General features: G+C 41.2%; 1 protein-coding gene across 1 annotated transcript; it reads left to right on the forward strand.

The window, feature by feature from the left end:
- Window positions 1-20: 20 nt before the first annotated feature.
- Window positions 21-20,222, forward strand: c2cd2l (c2cd2 like). The gene is made up of 15 exons (XM_080779598.1): window positions 21-358; window positions 734-1,174; window positions 10,617-10,712; window positions 11,083-11,202; window positions 11,454-11,564; window positions 12,346-12,459; window positions 13,228-13,330; window positions 14,041-14,173; window positions 15,053-15,117; window positions 15,440-15,561; window positions 17,121-17,292; window positions 17,395-17,493; window positions 17,896-18,044; window positions 18,508-18,724; window positions 19,048-20,222. Exons 2-15 carry the CDS (start codon window positions 800-802, stop codon window positions 19,296-19,298), a joined length of 2,127 nt encoding a protein of 708 aa, XP_080635724.1. The 5' UTR covers window positions 21-358; window positions 734-799; the 3' UTR covers window positions 19,299-20,222.
- Window positions 20,223-20,930: the final 708 nt, after the last annotated feature.

Genomic DNA, 20,930 nt, shown 5'->3' on the forward strand with positions numbered 1-20,930 from the left:
ACAGCAGGGTAGGCTGAGGCTGCAACGACAAGTGAAGTGAAGGACTGAAGGTCTGCCTGCGCCCTGCACTGCCTGGGGATCGGGGAAGCTAAGTGCTGCTGCATCTAGAGTTGCAGTTTGTCGGATTGATACGTGACAGGACAGCGTATGTTCAAACTTCGCAGTGCCGGTGGCGGCGGATCGACCTAAGTGAACACCGCCGAATGATCTGATGATTTGGAGTGAAACATTTTTAAATGGTTGTTGTTATTGTTGACACAACTCTGCCTGCGCATCGCCATGGAGGTTTCATGTTACCGAGTTCTTGCATTCGATGCGTGCATTGGCAGCAGCAGCTTGGACCATTCAAACTAAAGCGGTAAGGCTGCTGGTCTCTGTTCAAAAAAAATGCATTGTAATATATATATATATATATATATATATATATATATATATATATATATATATATATATATATATATATATGTCATGTGTGTGTGTTTTGTTTTAGAATCGATACAAACCGTAGCACAGCTTTACCTCGTTCACGCGTGGCTCGTCCTCGTTATAAGCTAATAAATCTACGCAATGCAATATTCAATGCACTGAACTGCTTTCTTTTTAACGTGACCTAGAAACAGGCCAACGACTTTAAAGTACGTTGATCACATCCACCATCTTGGTGTGTATCCTGTGCTTTTCTGTGACATTCCATTATAAGCTACTGACTGGCTGTTGTGCTTTTAACTCACAGGCAGGCATTGGGCTGACGCGCTCACACTGCCTTGATCATTCCTCCAGAGTAGACCATGAGCTGTGAATGATGGAGGACGTCCTGGACATGAGCTGGCTGTGTCTGCTGGGGCTCTTTCTGACCTCCTTGCTCATTGTGCTGACATGGCTGGTCCAGTACCTGCTGACTGCACTACGTCTCAGGAGAGCGAAGCAAGACAAGCAGGGCAGGGCCGACACTGCCCATCAGCACCCCCTCATTCCGTCCCACCGCCAGACCAAGGGTGGAGGAGGCGTGTGGGGCTTTCTGCTCAAGTTGCGCTCTGGCAGTGATGGAGAAGGGTCCGTCTCTGAGGCAGGGGTGAAAGGTCTGCTTGCCTCTCTCTTCTCCTTCAAGTCATTCAGGGAGCACTGGCAGAGAGCCTGGGTCCGAGCTCTGAACGAACAAGCTTGCAGACATGGGGTATGTTTCAATTGGATATATGAGTTTATATTGGTAGTTATTATAGAATGCAAAGACAGCAGAGAGAAATGGCAGAAATCATGTTTAAAGAGAGATTAGTAACCATATTAATGTCATCCAGATCTGTGTATCTCATGTTTGATGTGTGGCGATACAGAGTGTGTGTAGTCACTGCTACTCCTATACTTGCGTAGGAGTTGGACTGTCACAATCATTTAGATGAGGATGGGGCAGGGCCTTGTATAACATCACCAGACTGATGCATGTGAGTCGAGATCCAAGACCAAGAAAACTTGGCATTGTACGAACACAGTGACACCCACAACTCATAACAATACTGTAGACATATTCTAGTCTATGTGGGGAATACATTATTCAATTATGTGTAGTTCAGACTCTTCAAGGAAAGAGAAATGTCATTGTTTAACCACCCTGGCCTTAACCAAGGCTTTTTGAAAAATATTAAAAAATAGTACTACATGCTCAAAATCCATCCCTTTGCGAAGCGTTGTGCACTTATGCTTATTTGTATTTTTTTTAAATGGGGCTTAATCGGACATAGCTTTAACCGTCCTCTTTCTCACATTTCTGAAATGTGTCAGTTATCGTATTACAACACAGCTTGTCAAGTTGTGAAAGACGGAGGTACTTAAGTTAAGTATTGCCCAGACAACACAGCCTAACAAATAAAAGCATCCATGAATTAGTTGTGTAACCTCCTCTATTTCATGCCACCAATATCGTAGGCAGATTGTTGCCTGTTTTTCCGTGTGTTGGATGCAGACAACAGATCCTACAGGTCTTTGATCTTGTGTATCAAAGTGAGCCACCCAGTCAGTTTGTCCTTTTAGCACTGAAAGTCTATGGATGGATTCTCTGGAGTGAAATGGTCAGATCCCTCTACTAAGGGCCTCAGTGGCACAGGTCTCATCTGGTCTTCTCTTGAGTGTCTTAAATGGAAGGTGGACTTACTATAACAGGAATAGATACATCTAGTAGGCTGTATGGAATTGACGTGTTAGGGGAAAATGTTAGGCGATAGATACCTTCTTTCTTGTTCATCCGCAAACCCAAAATTGTCATTCACGCCATGTCACTGTAACCAACGTCTGGGTTTCAGATCGCTACTGTAACCAGTACTTAATCCATGCTATTTTACGACTGGTAATTAATTAGAATGATTAGAAAGGGACAGCAATCCAGCATGGTCTTTTCATACAATAATGATTGTTTTTCTCCTCAACATTCAAAACCTTAGCAGCAGGCATTCCATTGAAAATAGGTTTAATCAAGACCACATGGCTTTAGTGAAATATTTGTGTTGAGAGACTCTCAATAATTGAATAAGTTAGTGATTGATAAAACATAATGAAAATATATGTTAAACTGTGGTGACATGTACTGTAGCATGTGGCAATTGATATGGTGAATTATATGTGGTTATGGACATTACAGTTCACAGTGATGTGAATTGTAACAGGAGCTCTTCATGGGTCAAGAGTTTTTCATGGGCCTGCAGAGTACACCGATGTGATGTCACTGATCACATGACCCCAAAACAGAAGGGGGGAGGGGGGGGGGGTATATTAATGACATATTTAAATGTTGAAAATGCTTTAAGACTGCAACAGTGATTAAGGGCAATGCAAATAAACGTAACTTGCATTTAATCCCTATATCTATATCCCTATATCATAATGTAAAGCCTTTTGTAATAATGAGCTGCAAGATTGTGGTTTGAGACTGACTTGTAGTGTAACTGAGAGAAGTTAATTCCCAAGTAGCCAAAGTGTCCCTTCTGCATTGGCCAAAAGACAAAAATGTAAAATGTAGGCTATAGTGATTGGGTACAATGCATGATTAGTGGAAAGAAACTCAACATCAAAGTATGAGAGAAAAGGTTGCCACTAGCCCTATGTTTCTGGATGGAATCTCCGACTGTTTATTTAAGTTGTTCACGTATGGCTAAGATCTGTTGTCTGTATATTAGCATTGCTCCCACACACCGTTTTATAGAGGGTATGCACGTGTCGTGACATCATCAACATACCTGTAAGTGCAGGAACGTCTACTGTGGCAAAAAACGACTTTCTGGCCTTGACAGCCCATACATCCAAACAGAAAAAATCTGATTGCATTAAACGATGTTAAACGACATCAAACTTTTGCCACTCACTTTATGCATGCTCACACCTTTTATACTAGTATAGAATTATTTGGTTTAGCTTGGACTTGTCTTCTGACTTCTGTCCTTCCTTCCTTACATCCTGACTTTAAAAATCTGCCTGAGGGGTTGTGAAGGCATGGCAGGTATTAGGTGGCCAAAGAAAGGCGAGTCATATCTCATCGTTAGCTTCTCACATAGCTTAGAAACACTCGCCACCTGGCCAGTGGCCACTAGCCAGGAATGTTGCTATTGCCGAAAATTGACACTTGAACAACAGCCTACTGTAAAGTACGGTCCTGGAGACTGGCATTGTGTCCTGTCTTGCGTCTCAGGATTAGGTTTCATCATAAGTGCCACTGGAGGACTGAAGAAAAGGCATCCATGTCATCATGTAGGGATTACCTAGTGACACCCTTTATAGTATTAAACCTACTGTAAGTATGGTTGTTAATCTTCTAGAGGGACTTGAGATGAATAAGCCTATGTTCCAGTTTGTAGGTTTAGGAAATAATTATTAGGTTGAAGGAAGCGCTTTTGTTTCTGCTGTTATACTGCTGGAAGTGGAATGTTTGTTTTGGTATAGTTAGTATTATTTTTCTCTTCCAATTACCAATGGGACCCAAGAGAATATTTGACTATTTGATAATAGATAATAAGATAATTTGTGTAATAATTGCCTCCAATATTCTAGGACCATTTTGAAAATTACAGGGGCTCATTATAATAATAAATGCTTGATTATTTCTGAATCTGGCAATATTAAATGTGTAAGACATATTTGTCAATATATGAAGTTAGGAGTTGTTGAATGTGGGTGTTATATGATATCAGCCTAATGGCTATTGGTGTTGGTTGACAAGGTCACTGTGCAACTTAATATTCCTGTTATGGATCGCTATTATTAAATGCATGCCAGCCCAGTGCTCACCGCTCATAGAACACCATCAAAGGGGTACTGTTTAGTCATACACATGATGTAAGCATTGAACATTCCAATGTCCAGTCCTATTAGTCAGTTTTACACTATTACAGTTTTAATAAAAAATAAATATATACTTTAGTTGCATTAGGCCTATTTTCACAGGTAGTAACTTCATCCTAATTTTATTATTTTGTATTTTAATGTTGTACTTCACCAATTACTGAATAAAACATTTATAAAATAAACTTTAGCTAGGTACACATGTTAGTACATTATGACATGATTATTATGTGATTCGTGATGGTGACAGACAGGGGCTTCTCCTACACACCTGGTTGTGTTTGGTTGTAGGCTCAAAACCACAGGTTGGCTATGACTGCCTTGGTTTCTATTCTTCAACCTTATCTGACTATGATCACAGTAGCATAGAGTTGCACATATAAGCTCTCCTTTACTTAACTGGGTCCATATAAACTGGTCAACAGAGTTACAAGCTTTCTGCCTGCTAGTAATAACTGCCCTGTGACTGGACTTGTTATAGCATGTTTATAGCATAGGTATTTGAATAGAAAACGGTGCAATTGTTCTGGGTTTAGAGTAGAAGAAGAAGTTAGAGGTTGGAGGTCTGTTCTACTCTTTCCAAATCCCCGAGCATGGCTGGCCAGGACACTTGATTGTGCAATATCTTGACGTAAAATTAAGTTAATTTTTACATTATTTATGCTAATATAAATGCACCATGTCTCTGTGTGTACGTACGTGTGTACATATGTCTATAATCCACATAACTGACCTCCAACACTAACCTTGACCACCGACTTCAAATTTGACACACACGCTCCACACCACCACAGTGAGTGCAGTGCCCGGTGTCAAGTCTGTCGGATCATCACAATGTGTTCTGACATCTGCATAATACTCCATAGTTGGGCATGCCTGATAAATAACTCCATATATGGGCATAAAAGGGACACAGACATAATAACTGGGTGGGACATCCATTTCCAACTTGTATCGTTCCAAGTATGCCAGTGCCCAACAGGCATTATAATGTGCCTGTGATCATTGACAGGCACAACAGACAACTGAGGCAACACATCATCTCTGTTCTGAAAAGGAACAAAGCGTGTGTGGAGAGCTCCTTGGTGTAGCAATAGACTTAAGACATGTAATGGCAGATCTAAGCTCACAAAGCGATGCATTGTGTTCGTGTTCAGTTTGTGACACTGGCGTGCAACTGCCATGATCTTCACCATGGGTGTCTTGTCTAGTTTACCTCTGGTTTGATGATAATGGTTCATATAGGGTCATCACTAATCCAGGGATTTGGCTTCAGCACAGCTGGTTATGGGTAATAATGTCAACAGAAGGCCATCCTCTTAGTTCCCATGCTCTTACATGTAGGCCTATATATTTGACACATTCAGTCAATAATTATCTGCTCCACTGATTCATTGTTATTGTTAGATGTGCCATTCTGACTAATACACAAACAAGGTGCTATCAAAGTAAGCAGGATAATGACTGTACTGAGCTTAGCCTACTTCACACAATCTAACAACTTCCCTGATCAGATTTCAACTGTACCTGTCTCCAGGCAAACACATACTGTACTGTGGTATAGTATAACATGAATAAGCACAAGACATAGTGTACTCGATCCTCCTTGAAAATGGGAACGCGGCACACTTTACAACTATTTAAGTACTATGCTTTATCTCTGACTGATGTGTGCAGCAGCTTAACTACATATTACACAGCCATTTGCAGAGCATCTAGATTCAGAAGAAATGTCTAATTTGACCAAGTTTACTCTGTGGGAGCACCTGAATCATTGGTGTGCTGTGGATCTTTTAACTAGTAGGGCTGTGACGTCGCGCATGTGCATAAAGCTCATTTGAATTGCATGTGGGGGGCGTGCAGCGGTGCGTGCGGCGTCTGAACTACCGGGATAACACGGCAGCTGCATGTTGAATTAAAAAACAGCGCCTACCATAACTTGGTGACTGAGAAGACAGTATGGCGACTGAACAATATATTAAATGGGACAGATGAAAACATATTTTGGCCATAAACATGGATGACATGACATTAATGATGATAAGATGAGCAACCCTGTGTAAACAGGCAGTAGACTAAGGGTAAAATGATGATATGGGTTATGGGAGAATAAGGTGACATGGCATGGCATCGGCCAAAGTTCAGGAGGATATGGGACATTGACAACTGGGCATTAGTTTGTAAACAGATAAGACATATTTATCTAACAGTTATAGTGAAGATAAACGTAAATATATTGCGTGTAACTTGGAACATTATTATTATTGTTGTTATTATTATTATATTGTAGATCGGCTAGTTGAACTATTTTAAAATGTTTTTCAAAATAGTAAAAAATGGCAAATACGTTTAGGGATAAGAGTGGCGCAAGATGGAGCCCTTGATGCTTTTATAATTGCAAGGCAAACTGAAAATTGCTCATTCCGATTGGACAACCAAACAGCAGCAGCTTTGTAACTGTTTGTACTTTGTAATGTCTTTATCGGCATGTCCATGTCTTAAAAGACCCTCGACTCACTTTTGGATTGTGACACCGACTTAGAAACAACATTCTAATATTTTATTATTTATCACATGCTCATACAGTATGTGTAGTGAAATGTTGGTTCAACACTGCACGATAGTGTGATGCTAAAAAAAGGGTGTGAAATAAGAATGAGGTCAACAAAAGCCAGGGGGCAGACTTTTCCTGGGTGGTCCACTCCACATGACCTTCAGAGGCTGTTAGCAAGACCCAGAGGTTAGTTGCTGACAAATCTGAAGTGGCACCATGGATGTCCTCAGGAAGAATGCCCACTGCAGTGTCTTTTGGACACATAGGGCCGATTCATACTCCTATTTTAGAGCTAAATAAAAGTCGGTTTGGCGCTGTAGAGCCTACAATTTGACGTCATTTGACGTTCGGGGGGGGGCGGGTACCGTCCTAAAGTCGGATCTTCGGTGCTACTGACATTTTCTGACGAGCCGAAATCATTTCGGCACTACAGCGCCGAAACAGCGGTAAAATAGGAGTATGAATCGGCCCTAACAGTGATGACTTATAGATGGAAATATGGTTAGAGCATCATGATTGAGTTAGTTATATCACAGAGTTGCGGGATGAAAATAGATCCACAAGCTTGTAGATCTGCTATTTTAGGCTTGCGACTTCATTGTGTATCAATCAGCTGGCCAAGTTTTTTCAATATAGAAAAATAATCTATGAGTCATAATAAATCGGTTATATCTCTATGAACACGCCACCATCTGAAATACGAGCCATCATACTGTCCTGTGTGGTGGACATGCCTGGGGGTGACAGAGCATTTTCCAGGGCCCAGCCAAACCGAAGTAAACACACACAGCATGTTGTGTAGTGTAATCATGTGACTGCAGTGTTGATCCACAAATCCTGCGTATGCTTGCAGCATTGTTCTTGGCTTCCTGCCCTTCTGGTTAGAGCACCAATACTACTTCATACACAGTCACACACATGCACGCACGCACGCACGCACGCACGCACGCACGCACGCACGCACGCACGCACGCACGCACGCACACACGCACACACACACACACACACACACACACACACACACACACACACACACACACACACACACACACACACACACACACACACACCACACACACACACACACAGCGTCCAACAGGTGCTCGACTATAGGCAGGGCCGGATTTACCTTCCTGAGGGCCCCCGGGCTGGACCAAATTTGAGGGCCCCCCTTGGGGGGCATATTGCGAATCGACCGAGCGGCGCAGCCGCGAGGCCGAATTCTTTTTGGGCTATTTTGTTTTCATTTTGGGGTACCCAGGCCCAATGTTCCTTCTAAAAGAAAATCGGTCTGAGCAAACACTCAAACCTCCTGAGCAGACATCAGCAACTACTGAGCAATCATACATCACCTTGACACCAACTATCCAAACGTTAGATAATGCGAAATGACGTCCCTCAGGTGTGATTTTTTATTTTTTCCAAATGGATTTTGGTATACGAGTGAATCAATGAATAGTTACATAAGCAAGTCACAACATTTATATTTTATATCAAGGTGGTAGGCTAGCAATTTTAGGAATATTCAGTTAGTCTACATATCAGTGGTTCTCAACGTTTTCAGGCTGTGGTCCCCCAAAGTAATCATATTTGAACTGGGGACCCCCCCACCCAGACAAGCAACAGAATGGTTCCACAGATAAATATTGTGAAAATAGCCGATCTACAAACTCATTGTGAACTTGTAGATCGGCTATTTTCACAATTGTTGCCTTTTTCTTTATTATTTAATAATCTGGCCAATGTTTATTTGACCAGTTTTTATAGCATGCATGGTTTTCTGATTATTTTTGATGCAGTAATGGTAGTTTTCTTTTAGAGCCTTTGAGGTATTATAGAAGTCTTAAAAGTCGTTAAATTGTCACTTTCACTGTCATCTGGGGTCCTCCCCCCCACCCCCAAATCATGTGGGGACCCACAGGTTGAGAACGACTGGTATATGAATACTCAATTGTGCATTACATGGGGGGCATGAGAACGTAAAAACTTTATTGGGACACACACACACACACACACACACACACACACACCTAAGGCTATGGGCTACTATTATATACAGTATCTCTACATAGCAGAGGGATTGATTGATTGAAGAAAGATGTATTAACAGATTGGAGAATTACAGAGAGGTTCCATATGGGACTAGACCGCTAGAGATTAATGTTAGTTTCCACGTGTCGTTTCATTCACAAGTATGCTACACCGGACTGGAGGCTTGTTGTGCTGTAGTGATAACCACGTTAGCTAACCAGCTAATACGAGGCTAAGTGGCTAACGTTAGTTCCCCTCTCGTTGTTGTTTTTTATCCACACTTCCATCCGTTCGCCTTTTAAATCTAAATGTCCCACCAACGCACGGGTCCAAGGCGCAACGCGATCTTATCTGGTTCTTGGGGTTTCATTAACACGGACTGAACTGCTGCCTGCTCTGCTGTCTCCAGACTCTCCACCTCCAGAACTCGCCGGAGTCGCCGCGCATACGGCGCACGGGCGCAGTCATACACAAGAGGAGAGGAGAGGAGGAAATCAAAGAGTCAAAAAGGGAGGGGAGGAGACCTGTCTGTCTCCTCGCCTGTGTAATCTAAATAAACTGTAAAGTAAATAGAAATAAAGTTTCACACATTTCACTTGAATTGGATTTCAATACTTTACAATTTTATAAAAAAAAAAAAAAATATATTATAATATTATATATTTTTTTTTCTTTAATTTTTTTCAGGGCCCCCCCTAGCTGTGGGCCCCCGGGCTTCAGCCCACCCTAGCCCAACGGTAAATCCGCCCCTGACTATAGGGTATTTGTTTACTTGTGCCAAGTACAGACTAACAGTGAATGACCTGGGGGGGCAGCGGACTGACCTCATGCTTCCTTCTATGCATGAGGAGTCGAAGCTGCTTCTTTTCACCTGACAGGGGGGGGGGAGTTTCCCCGGTTGGACGTAACGTGCGGAAGGAACACAACCAGTTCCTTTCCCCTCCATCAGGCGCCAGGGGGAGGTAGTTTAGAGACCAGGATTACTGCATGTTTTTTGTGAGGGTAACTAACCTAAGTAGTAGGGTCCCCTAGGGGACACGGGGAGAACATGCAAACTCCACACAGAAAGGCCCTTTCACCAACCCCGCCTCGGGTATGGGCACTGATGACGCGGAGGAGAGAACACTGCGAAAGAATACTGCAACCTTTCTGTCATTATAGGTATTACATGGGGACTGTTATTTTAAAGATTCAGGAGCTATTTTTAGCGGTGTGCTTTCTGAATGACAAGGTTGACCACCCACCCTGAAGCATTGCCCTGTGAATCCACAACTTCTGTGTCCGTTACAATGGCTCATTTGCATTTGCATACTCTGCAGTCTGTACTGCCCTCGTGGTTCAAGCATATGTTGCAAGTCTGTGCCAATATCTCCCAGCACTTAAGCTTCAAAGTCTAACTGAGGTTGTGATCCAATGTATATAAGCAGAGATGGTGAAATTGCCTGAACAAGGAAGTATTGAGGCTATAATTAGCCTCAGAGCAAATATGGATGGATTCATTCTGTTTAATAAATGACTTAAAGCCTGTTGTCAATTAGCATGTTACAGTGGAACGGCAGCAAGCATCTGACAAGCAAAATGCACCAGAGATAATCATTAAGCAATCAGAGTAAACAGTAAACAGTAAGACCAATCCTATTAAAATGGCATTTTATTCCCCTCCTCTTTTAATCTCCTCTAGTCATTATGTTTCCCTTCTCTCCACCAGAGCTCCATTCAGATAACGTTTGACAGCAGTCTCCAGCTAAACCCATCCGCTGAAATAGACAGAGTCACCTGTACTAACCAATCAGTCCAAAGTATGGTAAGTAAAGTCACCTTGATGCATCATCCTTTCATAGTAATCTCGATCTCTATCACAAAAATGCATTTCGTATCAAGGGGATGTAGAATAGCTTTATCAATCTTCTTGTAACCTAAAATATACAGAATCAATTTTGCAATGCACATTTGGTCTCCCACATTTATGTGGGACAGATTTGTGCATAGTACCTGTATCCATTGTTTTAATACCAGCTATAATAAATGTACTGGTTGAGTTTGGTGGCATTTGCTTTGATTCTAGTTGTAGAAATGTATTGATATTTTAGAAGTTAACAATTGCCTCAGGACAATTGAGTATTTCCTATTTTAATATCAACTTGTGACAACTTTCCTCATTTTGCTTTCTCCAGGTTTTACATTGCAAATGTACAGTGGACACAATGACGTTTCCAGTGACAGTCACTCAGCAGTCACCTGCTGCCGTTTCCATGGACACCTACCAGATCACCCTAGAGCCTATGATGGCAACGGTATGTTAATATAGGGTTGAGATTTTGCATTTAGGGATCACTAAAGATTTATTTGCATTGTACGCAAAAGTATAATTTACATGACCAATGGAGCATAGTGATTGTTTGGCATTCTATAATTTATGACAGTCAGTGTTATACCTCAATTTATCTCTTTAATATTCAATCATTATTATACCATAAAGCTTACAAACAACTTTCCTCCTGTCTCTGTGTGTGTGGTATGTGTCTCCCCCTGGCTACGCCATCAGGTGGTGGTGTGTCTTGAGGAGGTGGAGGAGGAGGGCATGCTGGTTTCCTGGACTCTATCCAAGCAGCCATCTTTCAACCTCACTGTCTGTCCACGCAGGATCCAGAGAAAGGTTGGACAATGGACACCACTCCTAATCTCATGTGATGGCTTTGTGCAGAACGCATCAGAATTTGTGCAGTTCTCTAGGACAGGAAACCCTTTTGGGTTTTTTACCTTTCAATCCGGGAATCCCTTTTGGGATAGGGTCGATTCATACTCCTATTTTAGAGCCGAATAAAAGTCGGTTCGGCGCTGTAGAGCCTACAATTTGACGTCATTTGAGGTTCGGGGGGGCGGGTACTGTCCTAAAGTCGGCTCTTCGGTGCTACTGAAATTTTCTGACGAACCGAAATCATTTCGGCACTACAGCGCCGAAACAGGAGTATGAATCGGCCCTTAGTTGTTGCTATTTACAGCAACATATATTAGATTATTTTAAAATTTGAATAAATATTAGAAGTACGTTTCGGAAGTACAAATCGGCCTCAGGTCTAAGCGGGTTAAAGGCCCCGATATGCCAAAACGGTGTTGAGTGAAAAGCCATAGTGCATTCATCATAATGACATTCATCATAATATGAGCAAATCATATCAATAGTCAGCTATCCCAAAGTTACGGACTACTGCCATCTCCTGGAGAGTTATATCCTGCACAGGGGCAGAAGTCAGCCATAAAAAAGCAACACTAAATCGATCTGATCAGTCACCGCAGTCGCCGCTGAGTCGGCATTAGTTCTTGCAACTTAGCTTGGTGTGCCAGGGCCTTTATGCAAGACCTCACATTGTAAATTATGTAACTTATCATGTTTAGTTGAAAGTCAGCTCTACAGTATTTCTTCTTTTTTTCCCCAGGGCAGTGACGGTGAGGTGGACCTGGACATGATTAGGGAGCTGGTAGAGGATACCTTGTTCAGCACTCAGCCAGCCATGGTCCTTAACCTCACAGCTTGTGTGTCCAGTCCTGCAGTGAGAACCGTCTCTTACATATTGTATAAAACATTGGCTCAAGAGGAGTTTCCTACTTACTTTATATTGAGATAAAGATCACATTTTCAAAAAAGGACTCAAAGCTATGTGTGGATGATGGATGAAAGACCCTATCTTAAAGTGAAATGGCTCTAAGTCAGGACTTAGGTGTACCAATGTGGTCTATTTTTCAGAGAGTGGTGAAGGTTGATCGTGTAAGCGCGACAAACAACCAAATGTGATGGGTTTCTATAATCCCAAAAGGGTACAATGTCTTGGGTCAGTGAGTGGGTGACAGCATGTGGAGCTAAAGCTCTGCTAAAGCTATGCAAAACGTTGCACTGGACTAGTCCAGGGGTTCCCAACCACTGTATGCAGACCGGTGCCAGTCCACAGGACATGTACCACCGGTACGCGAGAAGCCGCCTAGGAAAGATTATGGATTGTAAACAGCAAAGTTAAGTCCATCACATTTCCACAAATCCTTGGTATCATATTCATAATCATAACCAGCTTCGAGCATAATGATATGGCATAATGATGTTCTACGTCCGTGCTACTTCCGTGTTTCATAGCAGTGATATCACTGTAGAATCCTTGATATCTCTATCGTAGATGTTCCATGTGAGTTTATAACTACGAGCTGTATTTTCGCCTCGCGCTAATAAAACACTAAACAGAATTATTATTTCTTGTCAACATTCAAGTAAACTATCAGGAGATATAACTCAGGTAAAGTAATCCGTCACTTTTTTCTTTTGCTCTCAGGTTCCCACAGAGCATCTGCCAGTGGGTCTGTATCCTCCATCTCAGGGTGCCTCGGTACAACGGCTGCTACTTCGGCAGATCAAGGCAACCTTCCACAAAGGAGGTCAGTTTTCTTAGATGATCTGCCTACTTCTGCCCGACCGACACTGTTGTATGAAGACATTTCTTCATACAACAGTTTCTGCCCGACAGTGACTATATCTTGTTTATATCCTTGCTGTTGGGCGGAAAACTCAAAATTAACTTTTTTGTGCTTTTTGGAAAATGAAATTCATCATACAAGAGTGTCACACACTCTGAAAATAGCAGATCAGCAAGCTCACAACGCCTTGTGAGCTTCTAGATTCTAGATTTTAAAAAGAAAATCAAAACAATAAAAAAAGAACGTCTTTGAATTTACAAGGTTTCCACCTGACAGCGATGACATTGCCTTTCTGTATTATGGGTATATTCAACCGTTGGACAAGTGACTCTTGGTTTCATGTTTTCTGAGCTAACAATGTTGTCTGACATTATTTTGGATCTATGGCTGACATTGGCTGTGTATTTGGATGTAATGTATGTAAGATCACTGACATTATAGGGCTATTAACTTGTAAACTGAGAATATTCAACTAATATTCAAACATGTATTCACCAAAGCCAACTTACAGTTAGTTGATTTAAAATGTATTTGTGTGCTCGTGCTCCGGACAAGTGAGTTTTGTGTCCAGACAAGTGAATGGGAAATGTACTTGTCCGAAGGACAACTGCCTCAAAAAGTTAATATCAAGCCCTGATTTAGGTACATAATCTGTGTGCGTCTTGCTGCAGGTCTGTGGTCTAAACCAGCGGAGCTGTGTTGTGTGCTGAGCCTGAACCAGCCCTCCACAGAAAGCAGAACACACTTCTTGTCTCTGTCAAGTGACCCTCCCTGTTCACTGGAGTGGAGTGAAGACATAACTCTGTGAGAAAACAACTGAGGAGAAAATATACCACACATATTTTTTATATTCTTTAGATATTACATATTACCTCAATTAGACCAAAACTTAATAAACTTCTCCTGCAGCCGGAGAGAGAAAGTGATCGGTTCTAATACAGATATAATTTACTATATCTATCCATTATTTTATGGTGGGGGCCTTGTAAAGCAACCAGTGCCTTGTAAATACTTTTCTACAGGTCAGATATCAGAACAAATAGGTAATGGTATTCATCTGATCTTTTCATCTGGAAATTAACTGTACATGTCTCAAAAATAATGTAGTAAATTCTAAAGGCAAATGCGCACCACAAATGCGCACTCCCAGAAAATATGCCTATAGTTAGCCTCCCGAGATCCATACTGTCTCCAGCATGTCGCCGCTCCCTCTGAAGAATTCACACATATTATAGTAAATGATAAGAGAGACAATTTTTTTTTGGTCTGGTATAATCAAATATTTGATTGCTCTCTTACTTTGAGGTTATTTATTTATTTTTACCCATATCCTCTGAAGACAGTCCATCTGCTGTCTCCACAAAGTTTTTCACTATTTGTGAATTGTTAGCCTTTACCAAACTAGAATTTTAACATACCAGCGGTAACCTCATTTATGCTGATAGCTTTTAACCCATTCTGGGCGGGAACCCCTTTTGGTGTTATTTTATGCTTTAGCTATTGAAAAATAGCAGATCTACAAGCTCATATCGCGCCACCGTGTGGTGCACTACGAGCTTGTAGGTCAGCTATTTTTGAAAAATCGAAGAACGACTGACATAGAAACATAGCTTTTTCAGAAAACTGTCAGGATGTAGAAGACATTTTTTAAATCTGATCTCATGTTGCCATTTTGTGTTGCAGGGATGTCGGCCCAGAAACCAAAGAGATGAGAGTAAGGCTTTTGGAGCGCACCACCACCAGGGAACGTAAGGCAATATAAAAAGCCACTTTACATTTTGGCTGCTGATCAGAAGCCTCCTCAGCAGTACTGTTCAAACTTGGGAAGCTAAATCAAACACACAGACATAGATCACCCATTGAAACCCAAATAACACTCTTAGTGTTTTCAGTTTAATCTCATTTGTGAATATTTGGTAAGGAATCTAAGGATTCTAATATCACAGACAATCACTTGCAATTAATGTATGTCAGATGTTTACGTACCAGTTTTTGGTTTGCAATGTTGCATGTACAGACGTGATCACTTCTCAGTGAATTGCTCTTAAAAATAATATGTCTTTCTGGTAGGATACTTGCCGGGTTACGCCTCCATCACTTTGGACCTCTCTTGTACAATTCCTTCCAGACAACATGTACTGTCTGTCAGCCCAGGCCATGGTTTGGCACCAAGCGCTACTGTCACCTTAGAGGTCAGTGATCATTTAAACCAGTCCATTTCTATGAAATAGAGGCGCATCTGTTGCAAGAGTGACATAAACAGAGGTTGCAATATAGATTCTTGTATAAGATATGTTAGCTTGGATTGTGCATTCTAATATAATAGAATGGCTTTCCGGTTTATTTATAGTTTCCTTTAACTTCCACCATGTTACCTTTTTAGAATATGCATGTACACTGTTGTTACTATTCCCAAAGAGAATATGACGACCTCTAGTCCCTGCATGCAAATGCTTCATATTCACTCTAAAATGCCACCTCTAGTCCCTGCATGCAAATGCTTCATATTCACTCTACAATGCTATATATACTCTAAAAATAGATAACCTGCAGCTCAAGCCCTACTTCTTCTGCACACAGCAACCACAATCCTTTTGTTGTAATGTTTCGCCATCACTCTTTTTGCAATTACTTCTGTTTGTGTGTAATGCGATCCTACACAATTAAAAACACATTCATACCTGTATACTGCGCTGACTGCAGTTATAGAATACATGCCATTGTGATAGCGGATACAAAATACAGTCTGAGCCGTCATGTCTTACAACAAAAATAGCAGATCTACAAGCTCACGCACACGCTCACAAAACATCACAGCTACTGTACTTTCGATGAGAGACACCGGCATGCAACTAAGTATAAATCAATCTTATGGCACTATTAGAATACATGGGCATGATGATAAGACATGTGCATTGCTATCTCTAATACACTAGTGTGACAGTAAGCCTGTGGGCTAGCCTTAAGCCAGAGCAGTCGATAATGTATGTTGTATGACAGCATCATCCATTCTCAAAACCCGTCTCCACTGGCAATGTTCACCCTAGCTAGCAATGACTTGCATAATGAATTGTATAAGTAGCATTGGTGTTTTGGCACAAATATGCCAAATGGTACAAAAAACTAAAACCTAACCTAAAAAACTAAACACATTTCTTATTCTACATAATAATATGTTAGCAGCCCAAATATGCCACCAATGTAAACATTATGACCCACCAGGTTTGTATACGATACGAAGACACAACTTGATGGGAAAATGACAATGTCCATAATCTTGCTTGAGAGTGGCCTCACTCTCAAAACACAGTTCCTCTGTACTTATACTATTCCACGGCATGAATGCCGAATGTTCACAACCCTCAAACTATCCTCTTGTATCACTCTCTGCAATCTACACTCTCTGTTGCTCTATAGTCTATTGCGTTACTCTCCTGAGTTACTCTCATTCACCCTACTGCATCTCAGTCACACAAGCTTCAATCCTTTTTTATGTGCACACCTGGGTCAATGTCCTTTAATCACCGGCAATTATGTCTCTATGGTAAGATAAGGCCCACCCTCTAGTAGTCATTACAGCCATATACTGTATAAGAGGCGCCAATATTGATGATTGGAGTGGGTCGTGCCATCATATATCATATTATACACTATCCAACAGGGAGATTGGATTTGACCATAACAGTAATCAAATTCCGATCTCAGCCATGGCATGGATTCTCACTCTGGTCTCATTTTTTTACTCTTGCAGATACTGTGTGTGGACTCGGGGGAGCCTGATCACTGCCACAACGATGTACCACTCCGTTCCTTACTCACCCCCACCAAGAAGGTAGACGTCGACCGAACCATTATGCCAGACGGAACAATCGTCACCACTGTCACGACCATCCATTCACGACCCAAACTGGACCGCAGTGCAGGTGAGCGTGTTACAATGTTGGCCTAGAATGGGACATGCATACAAGAGGGTTGCAGTAACATAATGACAACACAATGAGGCTGACAGTGATGGTGACTTTTAGGTGATTCTCCCAAGCGCTCTCCGTCTAAAGTGGAGGTGACTGAGAATACCCACTTGATGCCGTCTGATGGCAGAAGCAGCACCAGCTCTCTTTCAAGCAGTGAGTTGTCACTGACTATGTGTGATCTTTACAGTGAGGGAGAATAGATGGCAACTAGTGTCACAATATTTTGGATCAATCATAAATGGCTCAAGGTGGGGTCTAAATCAGTAGCTCTCAAACTTTTTTATTCACGCTTTTTCAAACACTAAAAACAAAAAAATAGAAGATGTACAAGCTTGCAGCGCTGTGAGCTTGTACGTCTGCTACTTTTGAATAGCCAATGCTAAAATCTAAAATGACACAGATGCTTTCCCGGTTAGTGAAATCAGTTTTACCACATATATATTGGCTATTTTCAAAACATTGTAAAACAGTAAAAGGGCAGCGGGCTCACCAACTTGGAGAACAGCTGTATATAGTTTGGGAGAATAACGCGTGTGGATTTGTGTTGTTCAACAGACAGCCTCCTCTGTCTCTCTAATGGCCTGGATCCTGTGGCAGAAACGGCCATCCGACAGTTGACGGAATCTGCCAGCAAAGTATCTACAGGAAGCTGCAGGAAAACACCTACTAGGAGGAGCACAGTCATCATCTCTGGGGTGTCAAAGGTCACGTACGGTGCACTCCACCATCATTGGATGAATAACACAAGAACACAAAAATCCTGAGTGTTCATTTAACTCTGAGGTTGTAAAAATGGTATGGGTCCATTTGTACTCTCTCAGAGTTAAACTAACAGTCATTTTACAGGTATATTATTTGCTAAGAAATGTTCAGTTATTGGACCACAATGGAAACAAGTCCCCAGAACTTTTTTCTGACTGTACATTGTGCTGTTTACATTACTGACTATAAAGTATTTGATCAAGGTGTATTTTCCAATGTTTAGATTTTTTCCCTCCTGCAATAATTAAGTAAACTTGAATTACCAAAGTTGTCATTGTTGTAACTTTGGAGGCTGCTAAATCCAGCATCTCTCTGCTGTCTAATTTGTGTGTGAATTAATTTGTTGTATTATTTGATTTACCGTACCTGCTTATTGACATTTATCAAATGTCACACTGTTTTCAGGTTCCTCTGGCAGAAGATAACTGTGCTTTATCGGTGGGCTACGCTGCAGCCATGGATGCAGAACTGCATGGTAACCACTACGGGGTGGGGCATCATCAGCGGGACCCAGATGAGACCACGCCTTCAGATGCGTCGGAGCGTCCCTCTGTGGATGACGTGGAATCGGATACTGGTTCCACTGGTGCCCTGGAAACCCGCAGTCTCAAGGACCATAAAGGTGAATCTACTGAATCAACTCAAAGTCAGCAAAGCCAGTATTGGATGGAGAGTGCTTCAGTTAGTAGTGACATAGTGCATTTATGTGTTGTGGCTTTAACCACATGACTCTAGCATCCTTAATCTTGGCATATCATAATAGGCGAACATTCTGTAAAAATGGATGAATATTTGGCAAAAAATGGATGAACAATCCAAGAAAATAACTGATCTACAAGCTCACAGCATGTTGCTTGTAAAATAGATGATCTATTTGTCATACAGGGAAGTACATATATATAGGGCTTAAGTGGTTAATAGACTTAACTGCTCTTCTCCCTCCAGTGGGCTTCCTGCAGAGTGGGACAAAGCTGTTGTTTCGCCGAAGACATCGAGAGAGAGAACCCTGCACCAGTGTATCCCACGAGGACATATCCAATCTGAGTGATAACTGTGTTCCTACTGCAACCAGCAGCCGTAAAAAATCTGGCAGCTTCTCCCGACGTATCATCAAGCGATTCTCCTTCCGTTCATCAGGCAAGTCAAAGGGCAAAGCCACTACCACCAATGGGGGAGAAAGCACACTGGACAACTGATTGCCATGACGAGGGTAGGAAAAGAGGCAACTTATCTGGTTGAGAGGGCCATTGTAAGTCATGTCCAACTCACAACCTCCATTATTGCCACATGAAGAACTGAGGAGTCTTGACAATAATCTGTTTTTAAAGACAGATAGCGCACCCCAGGTGGGTGATTAACTGTGTTTCTTTCAGGATACCTCTGGTAGGGTTTTCCTTTGCATAGAAATCACTGCACCTTACAGGAGAAGAGAGGACTCATTGGTCTGAAGGAGTCTCCTGCTGTTTGTTGAATGAAATGGTAAGAGGAGGATGAATTGATTTAAATGAAATGCTGTATGCCCTGGTGAACACAAGAGCTCAGTACATAGAGAGAGTGAGTGTGAGTGACATCTCAGTGAATTGCTCTTTCAATTATTTAATTATATAAAATGCCAGTCTGATATTATTGGTTGCACTTTGGACTTCTATTTTATTTATTTATTTATTTGACAGCACATGTAAACTTATGAGTAATTTATAATATGTATTGCTGACCTACAAACTTAAAATGTTAATTTTGAATTATAACATAAAATGTTATTTGTAAAAAATAAAGTAATATTTGTATTACTTTGAAAATAGTACAACACCAGTAAACGTTTCAATTGTGATTCTTGCAATACATTTAAAAAACAATTTGGGACAGCAAAGCAAGTCATTCCTATTCACAACATGTTTAGAGACTGATATCAAGCATTATACTGTAGATGATGGTACTTGATGCAGGCCATCTGAGGAATGAAATGCCTGATGTTTGCATTTTCCATACCTTTCCAACGTTTTCTGATTTATATTTAAAAATAATGTGTGATTTTACCCACTCCTACCCCCCCCCCCCCCCCCCCCCACAAAAAAGGTAGTAGCGTTCGGTTCCATTGTACAAATGCTATACGTTTTCATTCTCAAACAGCAATTCTGGAAATGTTTGAAGTTGGCCTAAATGAGCAAAATCAATGTTGACTCATAGTTTCTTAAACATTCTTAAAATGTTGTCCATTCATGTAATAAGACGTGGCAGTGGATGCCTGTTTTTCTTATATTTTTTATTTCATAAAACTCACCTTAGCTTATCCTTTAGAAACCATTCTTCGATGTCGAGTTTGAAATTGTACTCCGAAGGTTAGTATTAGTAAACCACTTACTGATGTTACAAAGTATTGTTTTGTTATCAGGAAATGCTTGCCTTGTGGCTCCTATTGTATAGTTTTACCATTTAGACGTGCCTCTGGAACACTCTAGTTTGTGCATGCATTGATTCTTTCATCATTACTAAACCTTTTGTTGTCATTACAGCATGTTTCCTTATAATGTAGTTGCAGAAGAAATGTCCTACATTGTACAACATTTAGTGACATTGTCATTCTTCGGTAGTCTTAAGTCCAGGAACAAATTTTAAGCATGTAACGAAAGAATCACGATGCTCATGGAAGGTGCTGGGAAGCTGCAGTAACATTTCAATTTGGAAATGTTTATGTTATTAGTTGAGCTTAATTTTTTCACATAACATGTACATTGTACACTGCCTTGCAACTATAGGGTAAGAAAAGAAAAAATAATATCAGTATGATTCTTTACTAAAACACTGAAAGTAAAATTCAATGCAAGATA

The sequence above is a fragment of the Protomyctophum bolini genome, assembly GCF_963924005.1.
Source record: "Protomyctophum bolini genome assembly, chromosome: 13".
In the NCBI taxonomy this organism is placed as follows: domain Eukaryota; kingdom Metazoa; phylum Chordata; class Actinopteri; order Myctophiformes; family Myctophidae; genus Protomyctophum; species Protomyctophum bolini.

What these genes read in the sequence shown, in the direction of transcription:
- c2cd2l (XM_080779598.1), top strand. Translation starts at nt 800, where the DNA reads ATGATGGAGGACGTCCTGGACATGAGCTGGCTGTGTCTGCTGGGGCTC. An exon ending in TAGAGCCTATGATGGCAACG is followed by an intron (nt 11,203 to 11,453) that starts GTATGTTAATAT and finishes CTACGCCATCAG; the next exon opens with GTGGTGGTGTGTCTTGAGGA. An exon ending in TGGAGTGAAGACATAACTCT is followed by an intron (nt 14,174 to 15,052) that starts GTGAGAAAACAA and finishes TTTGTGTTGCAG; the next exon opens with GGATGTCGGCCCAGAAACCA.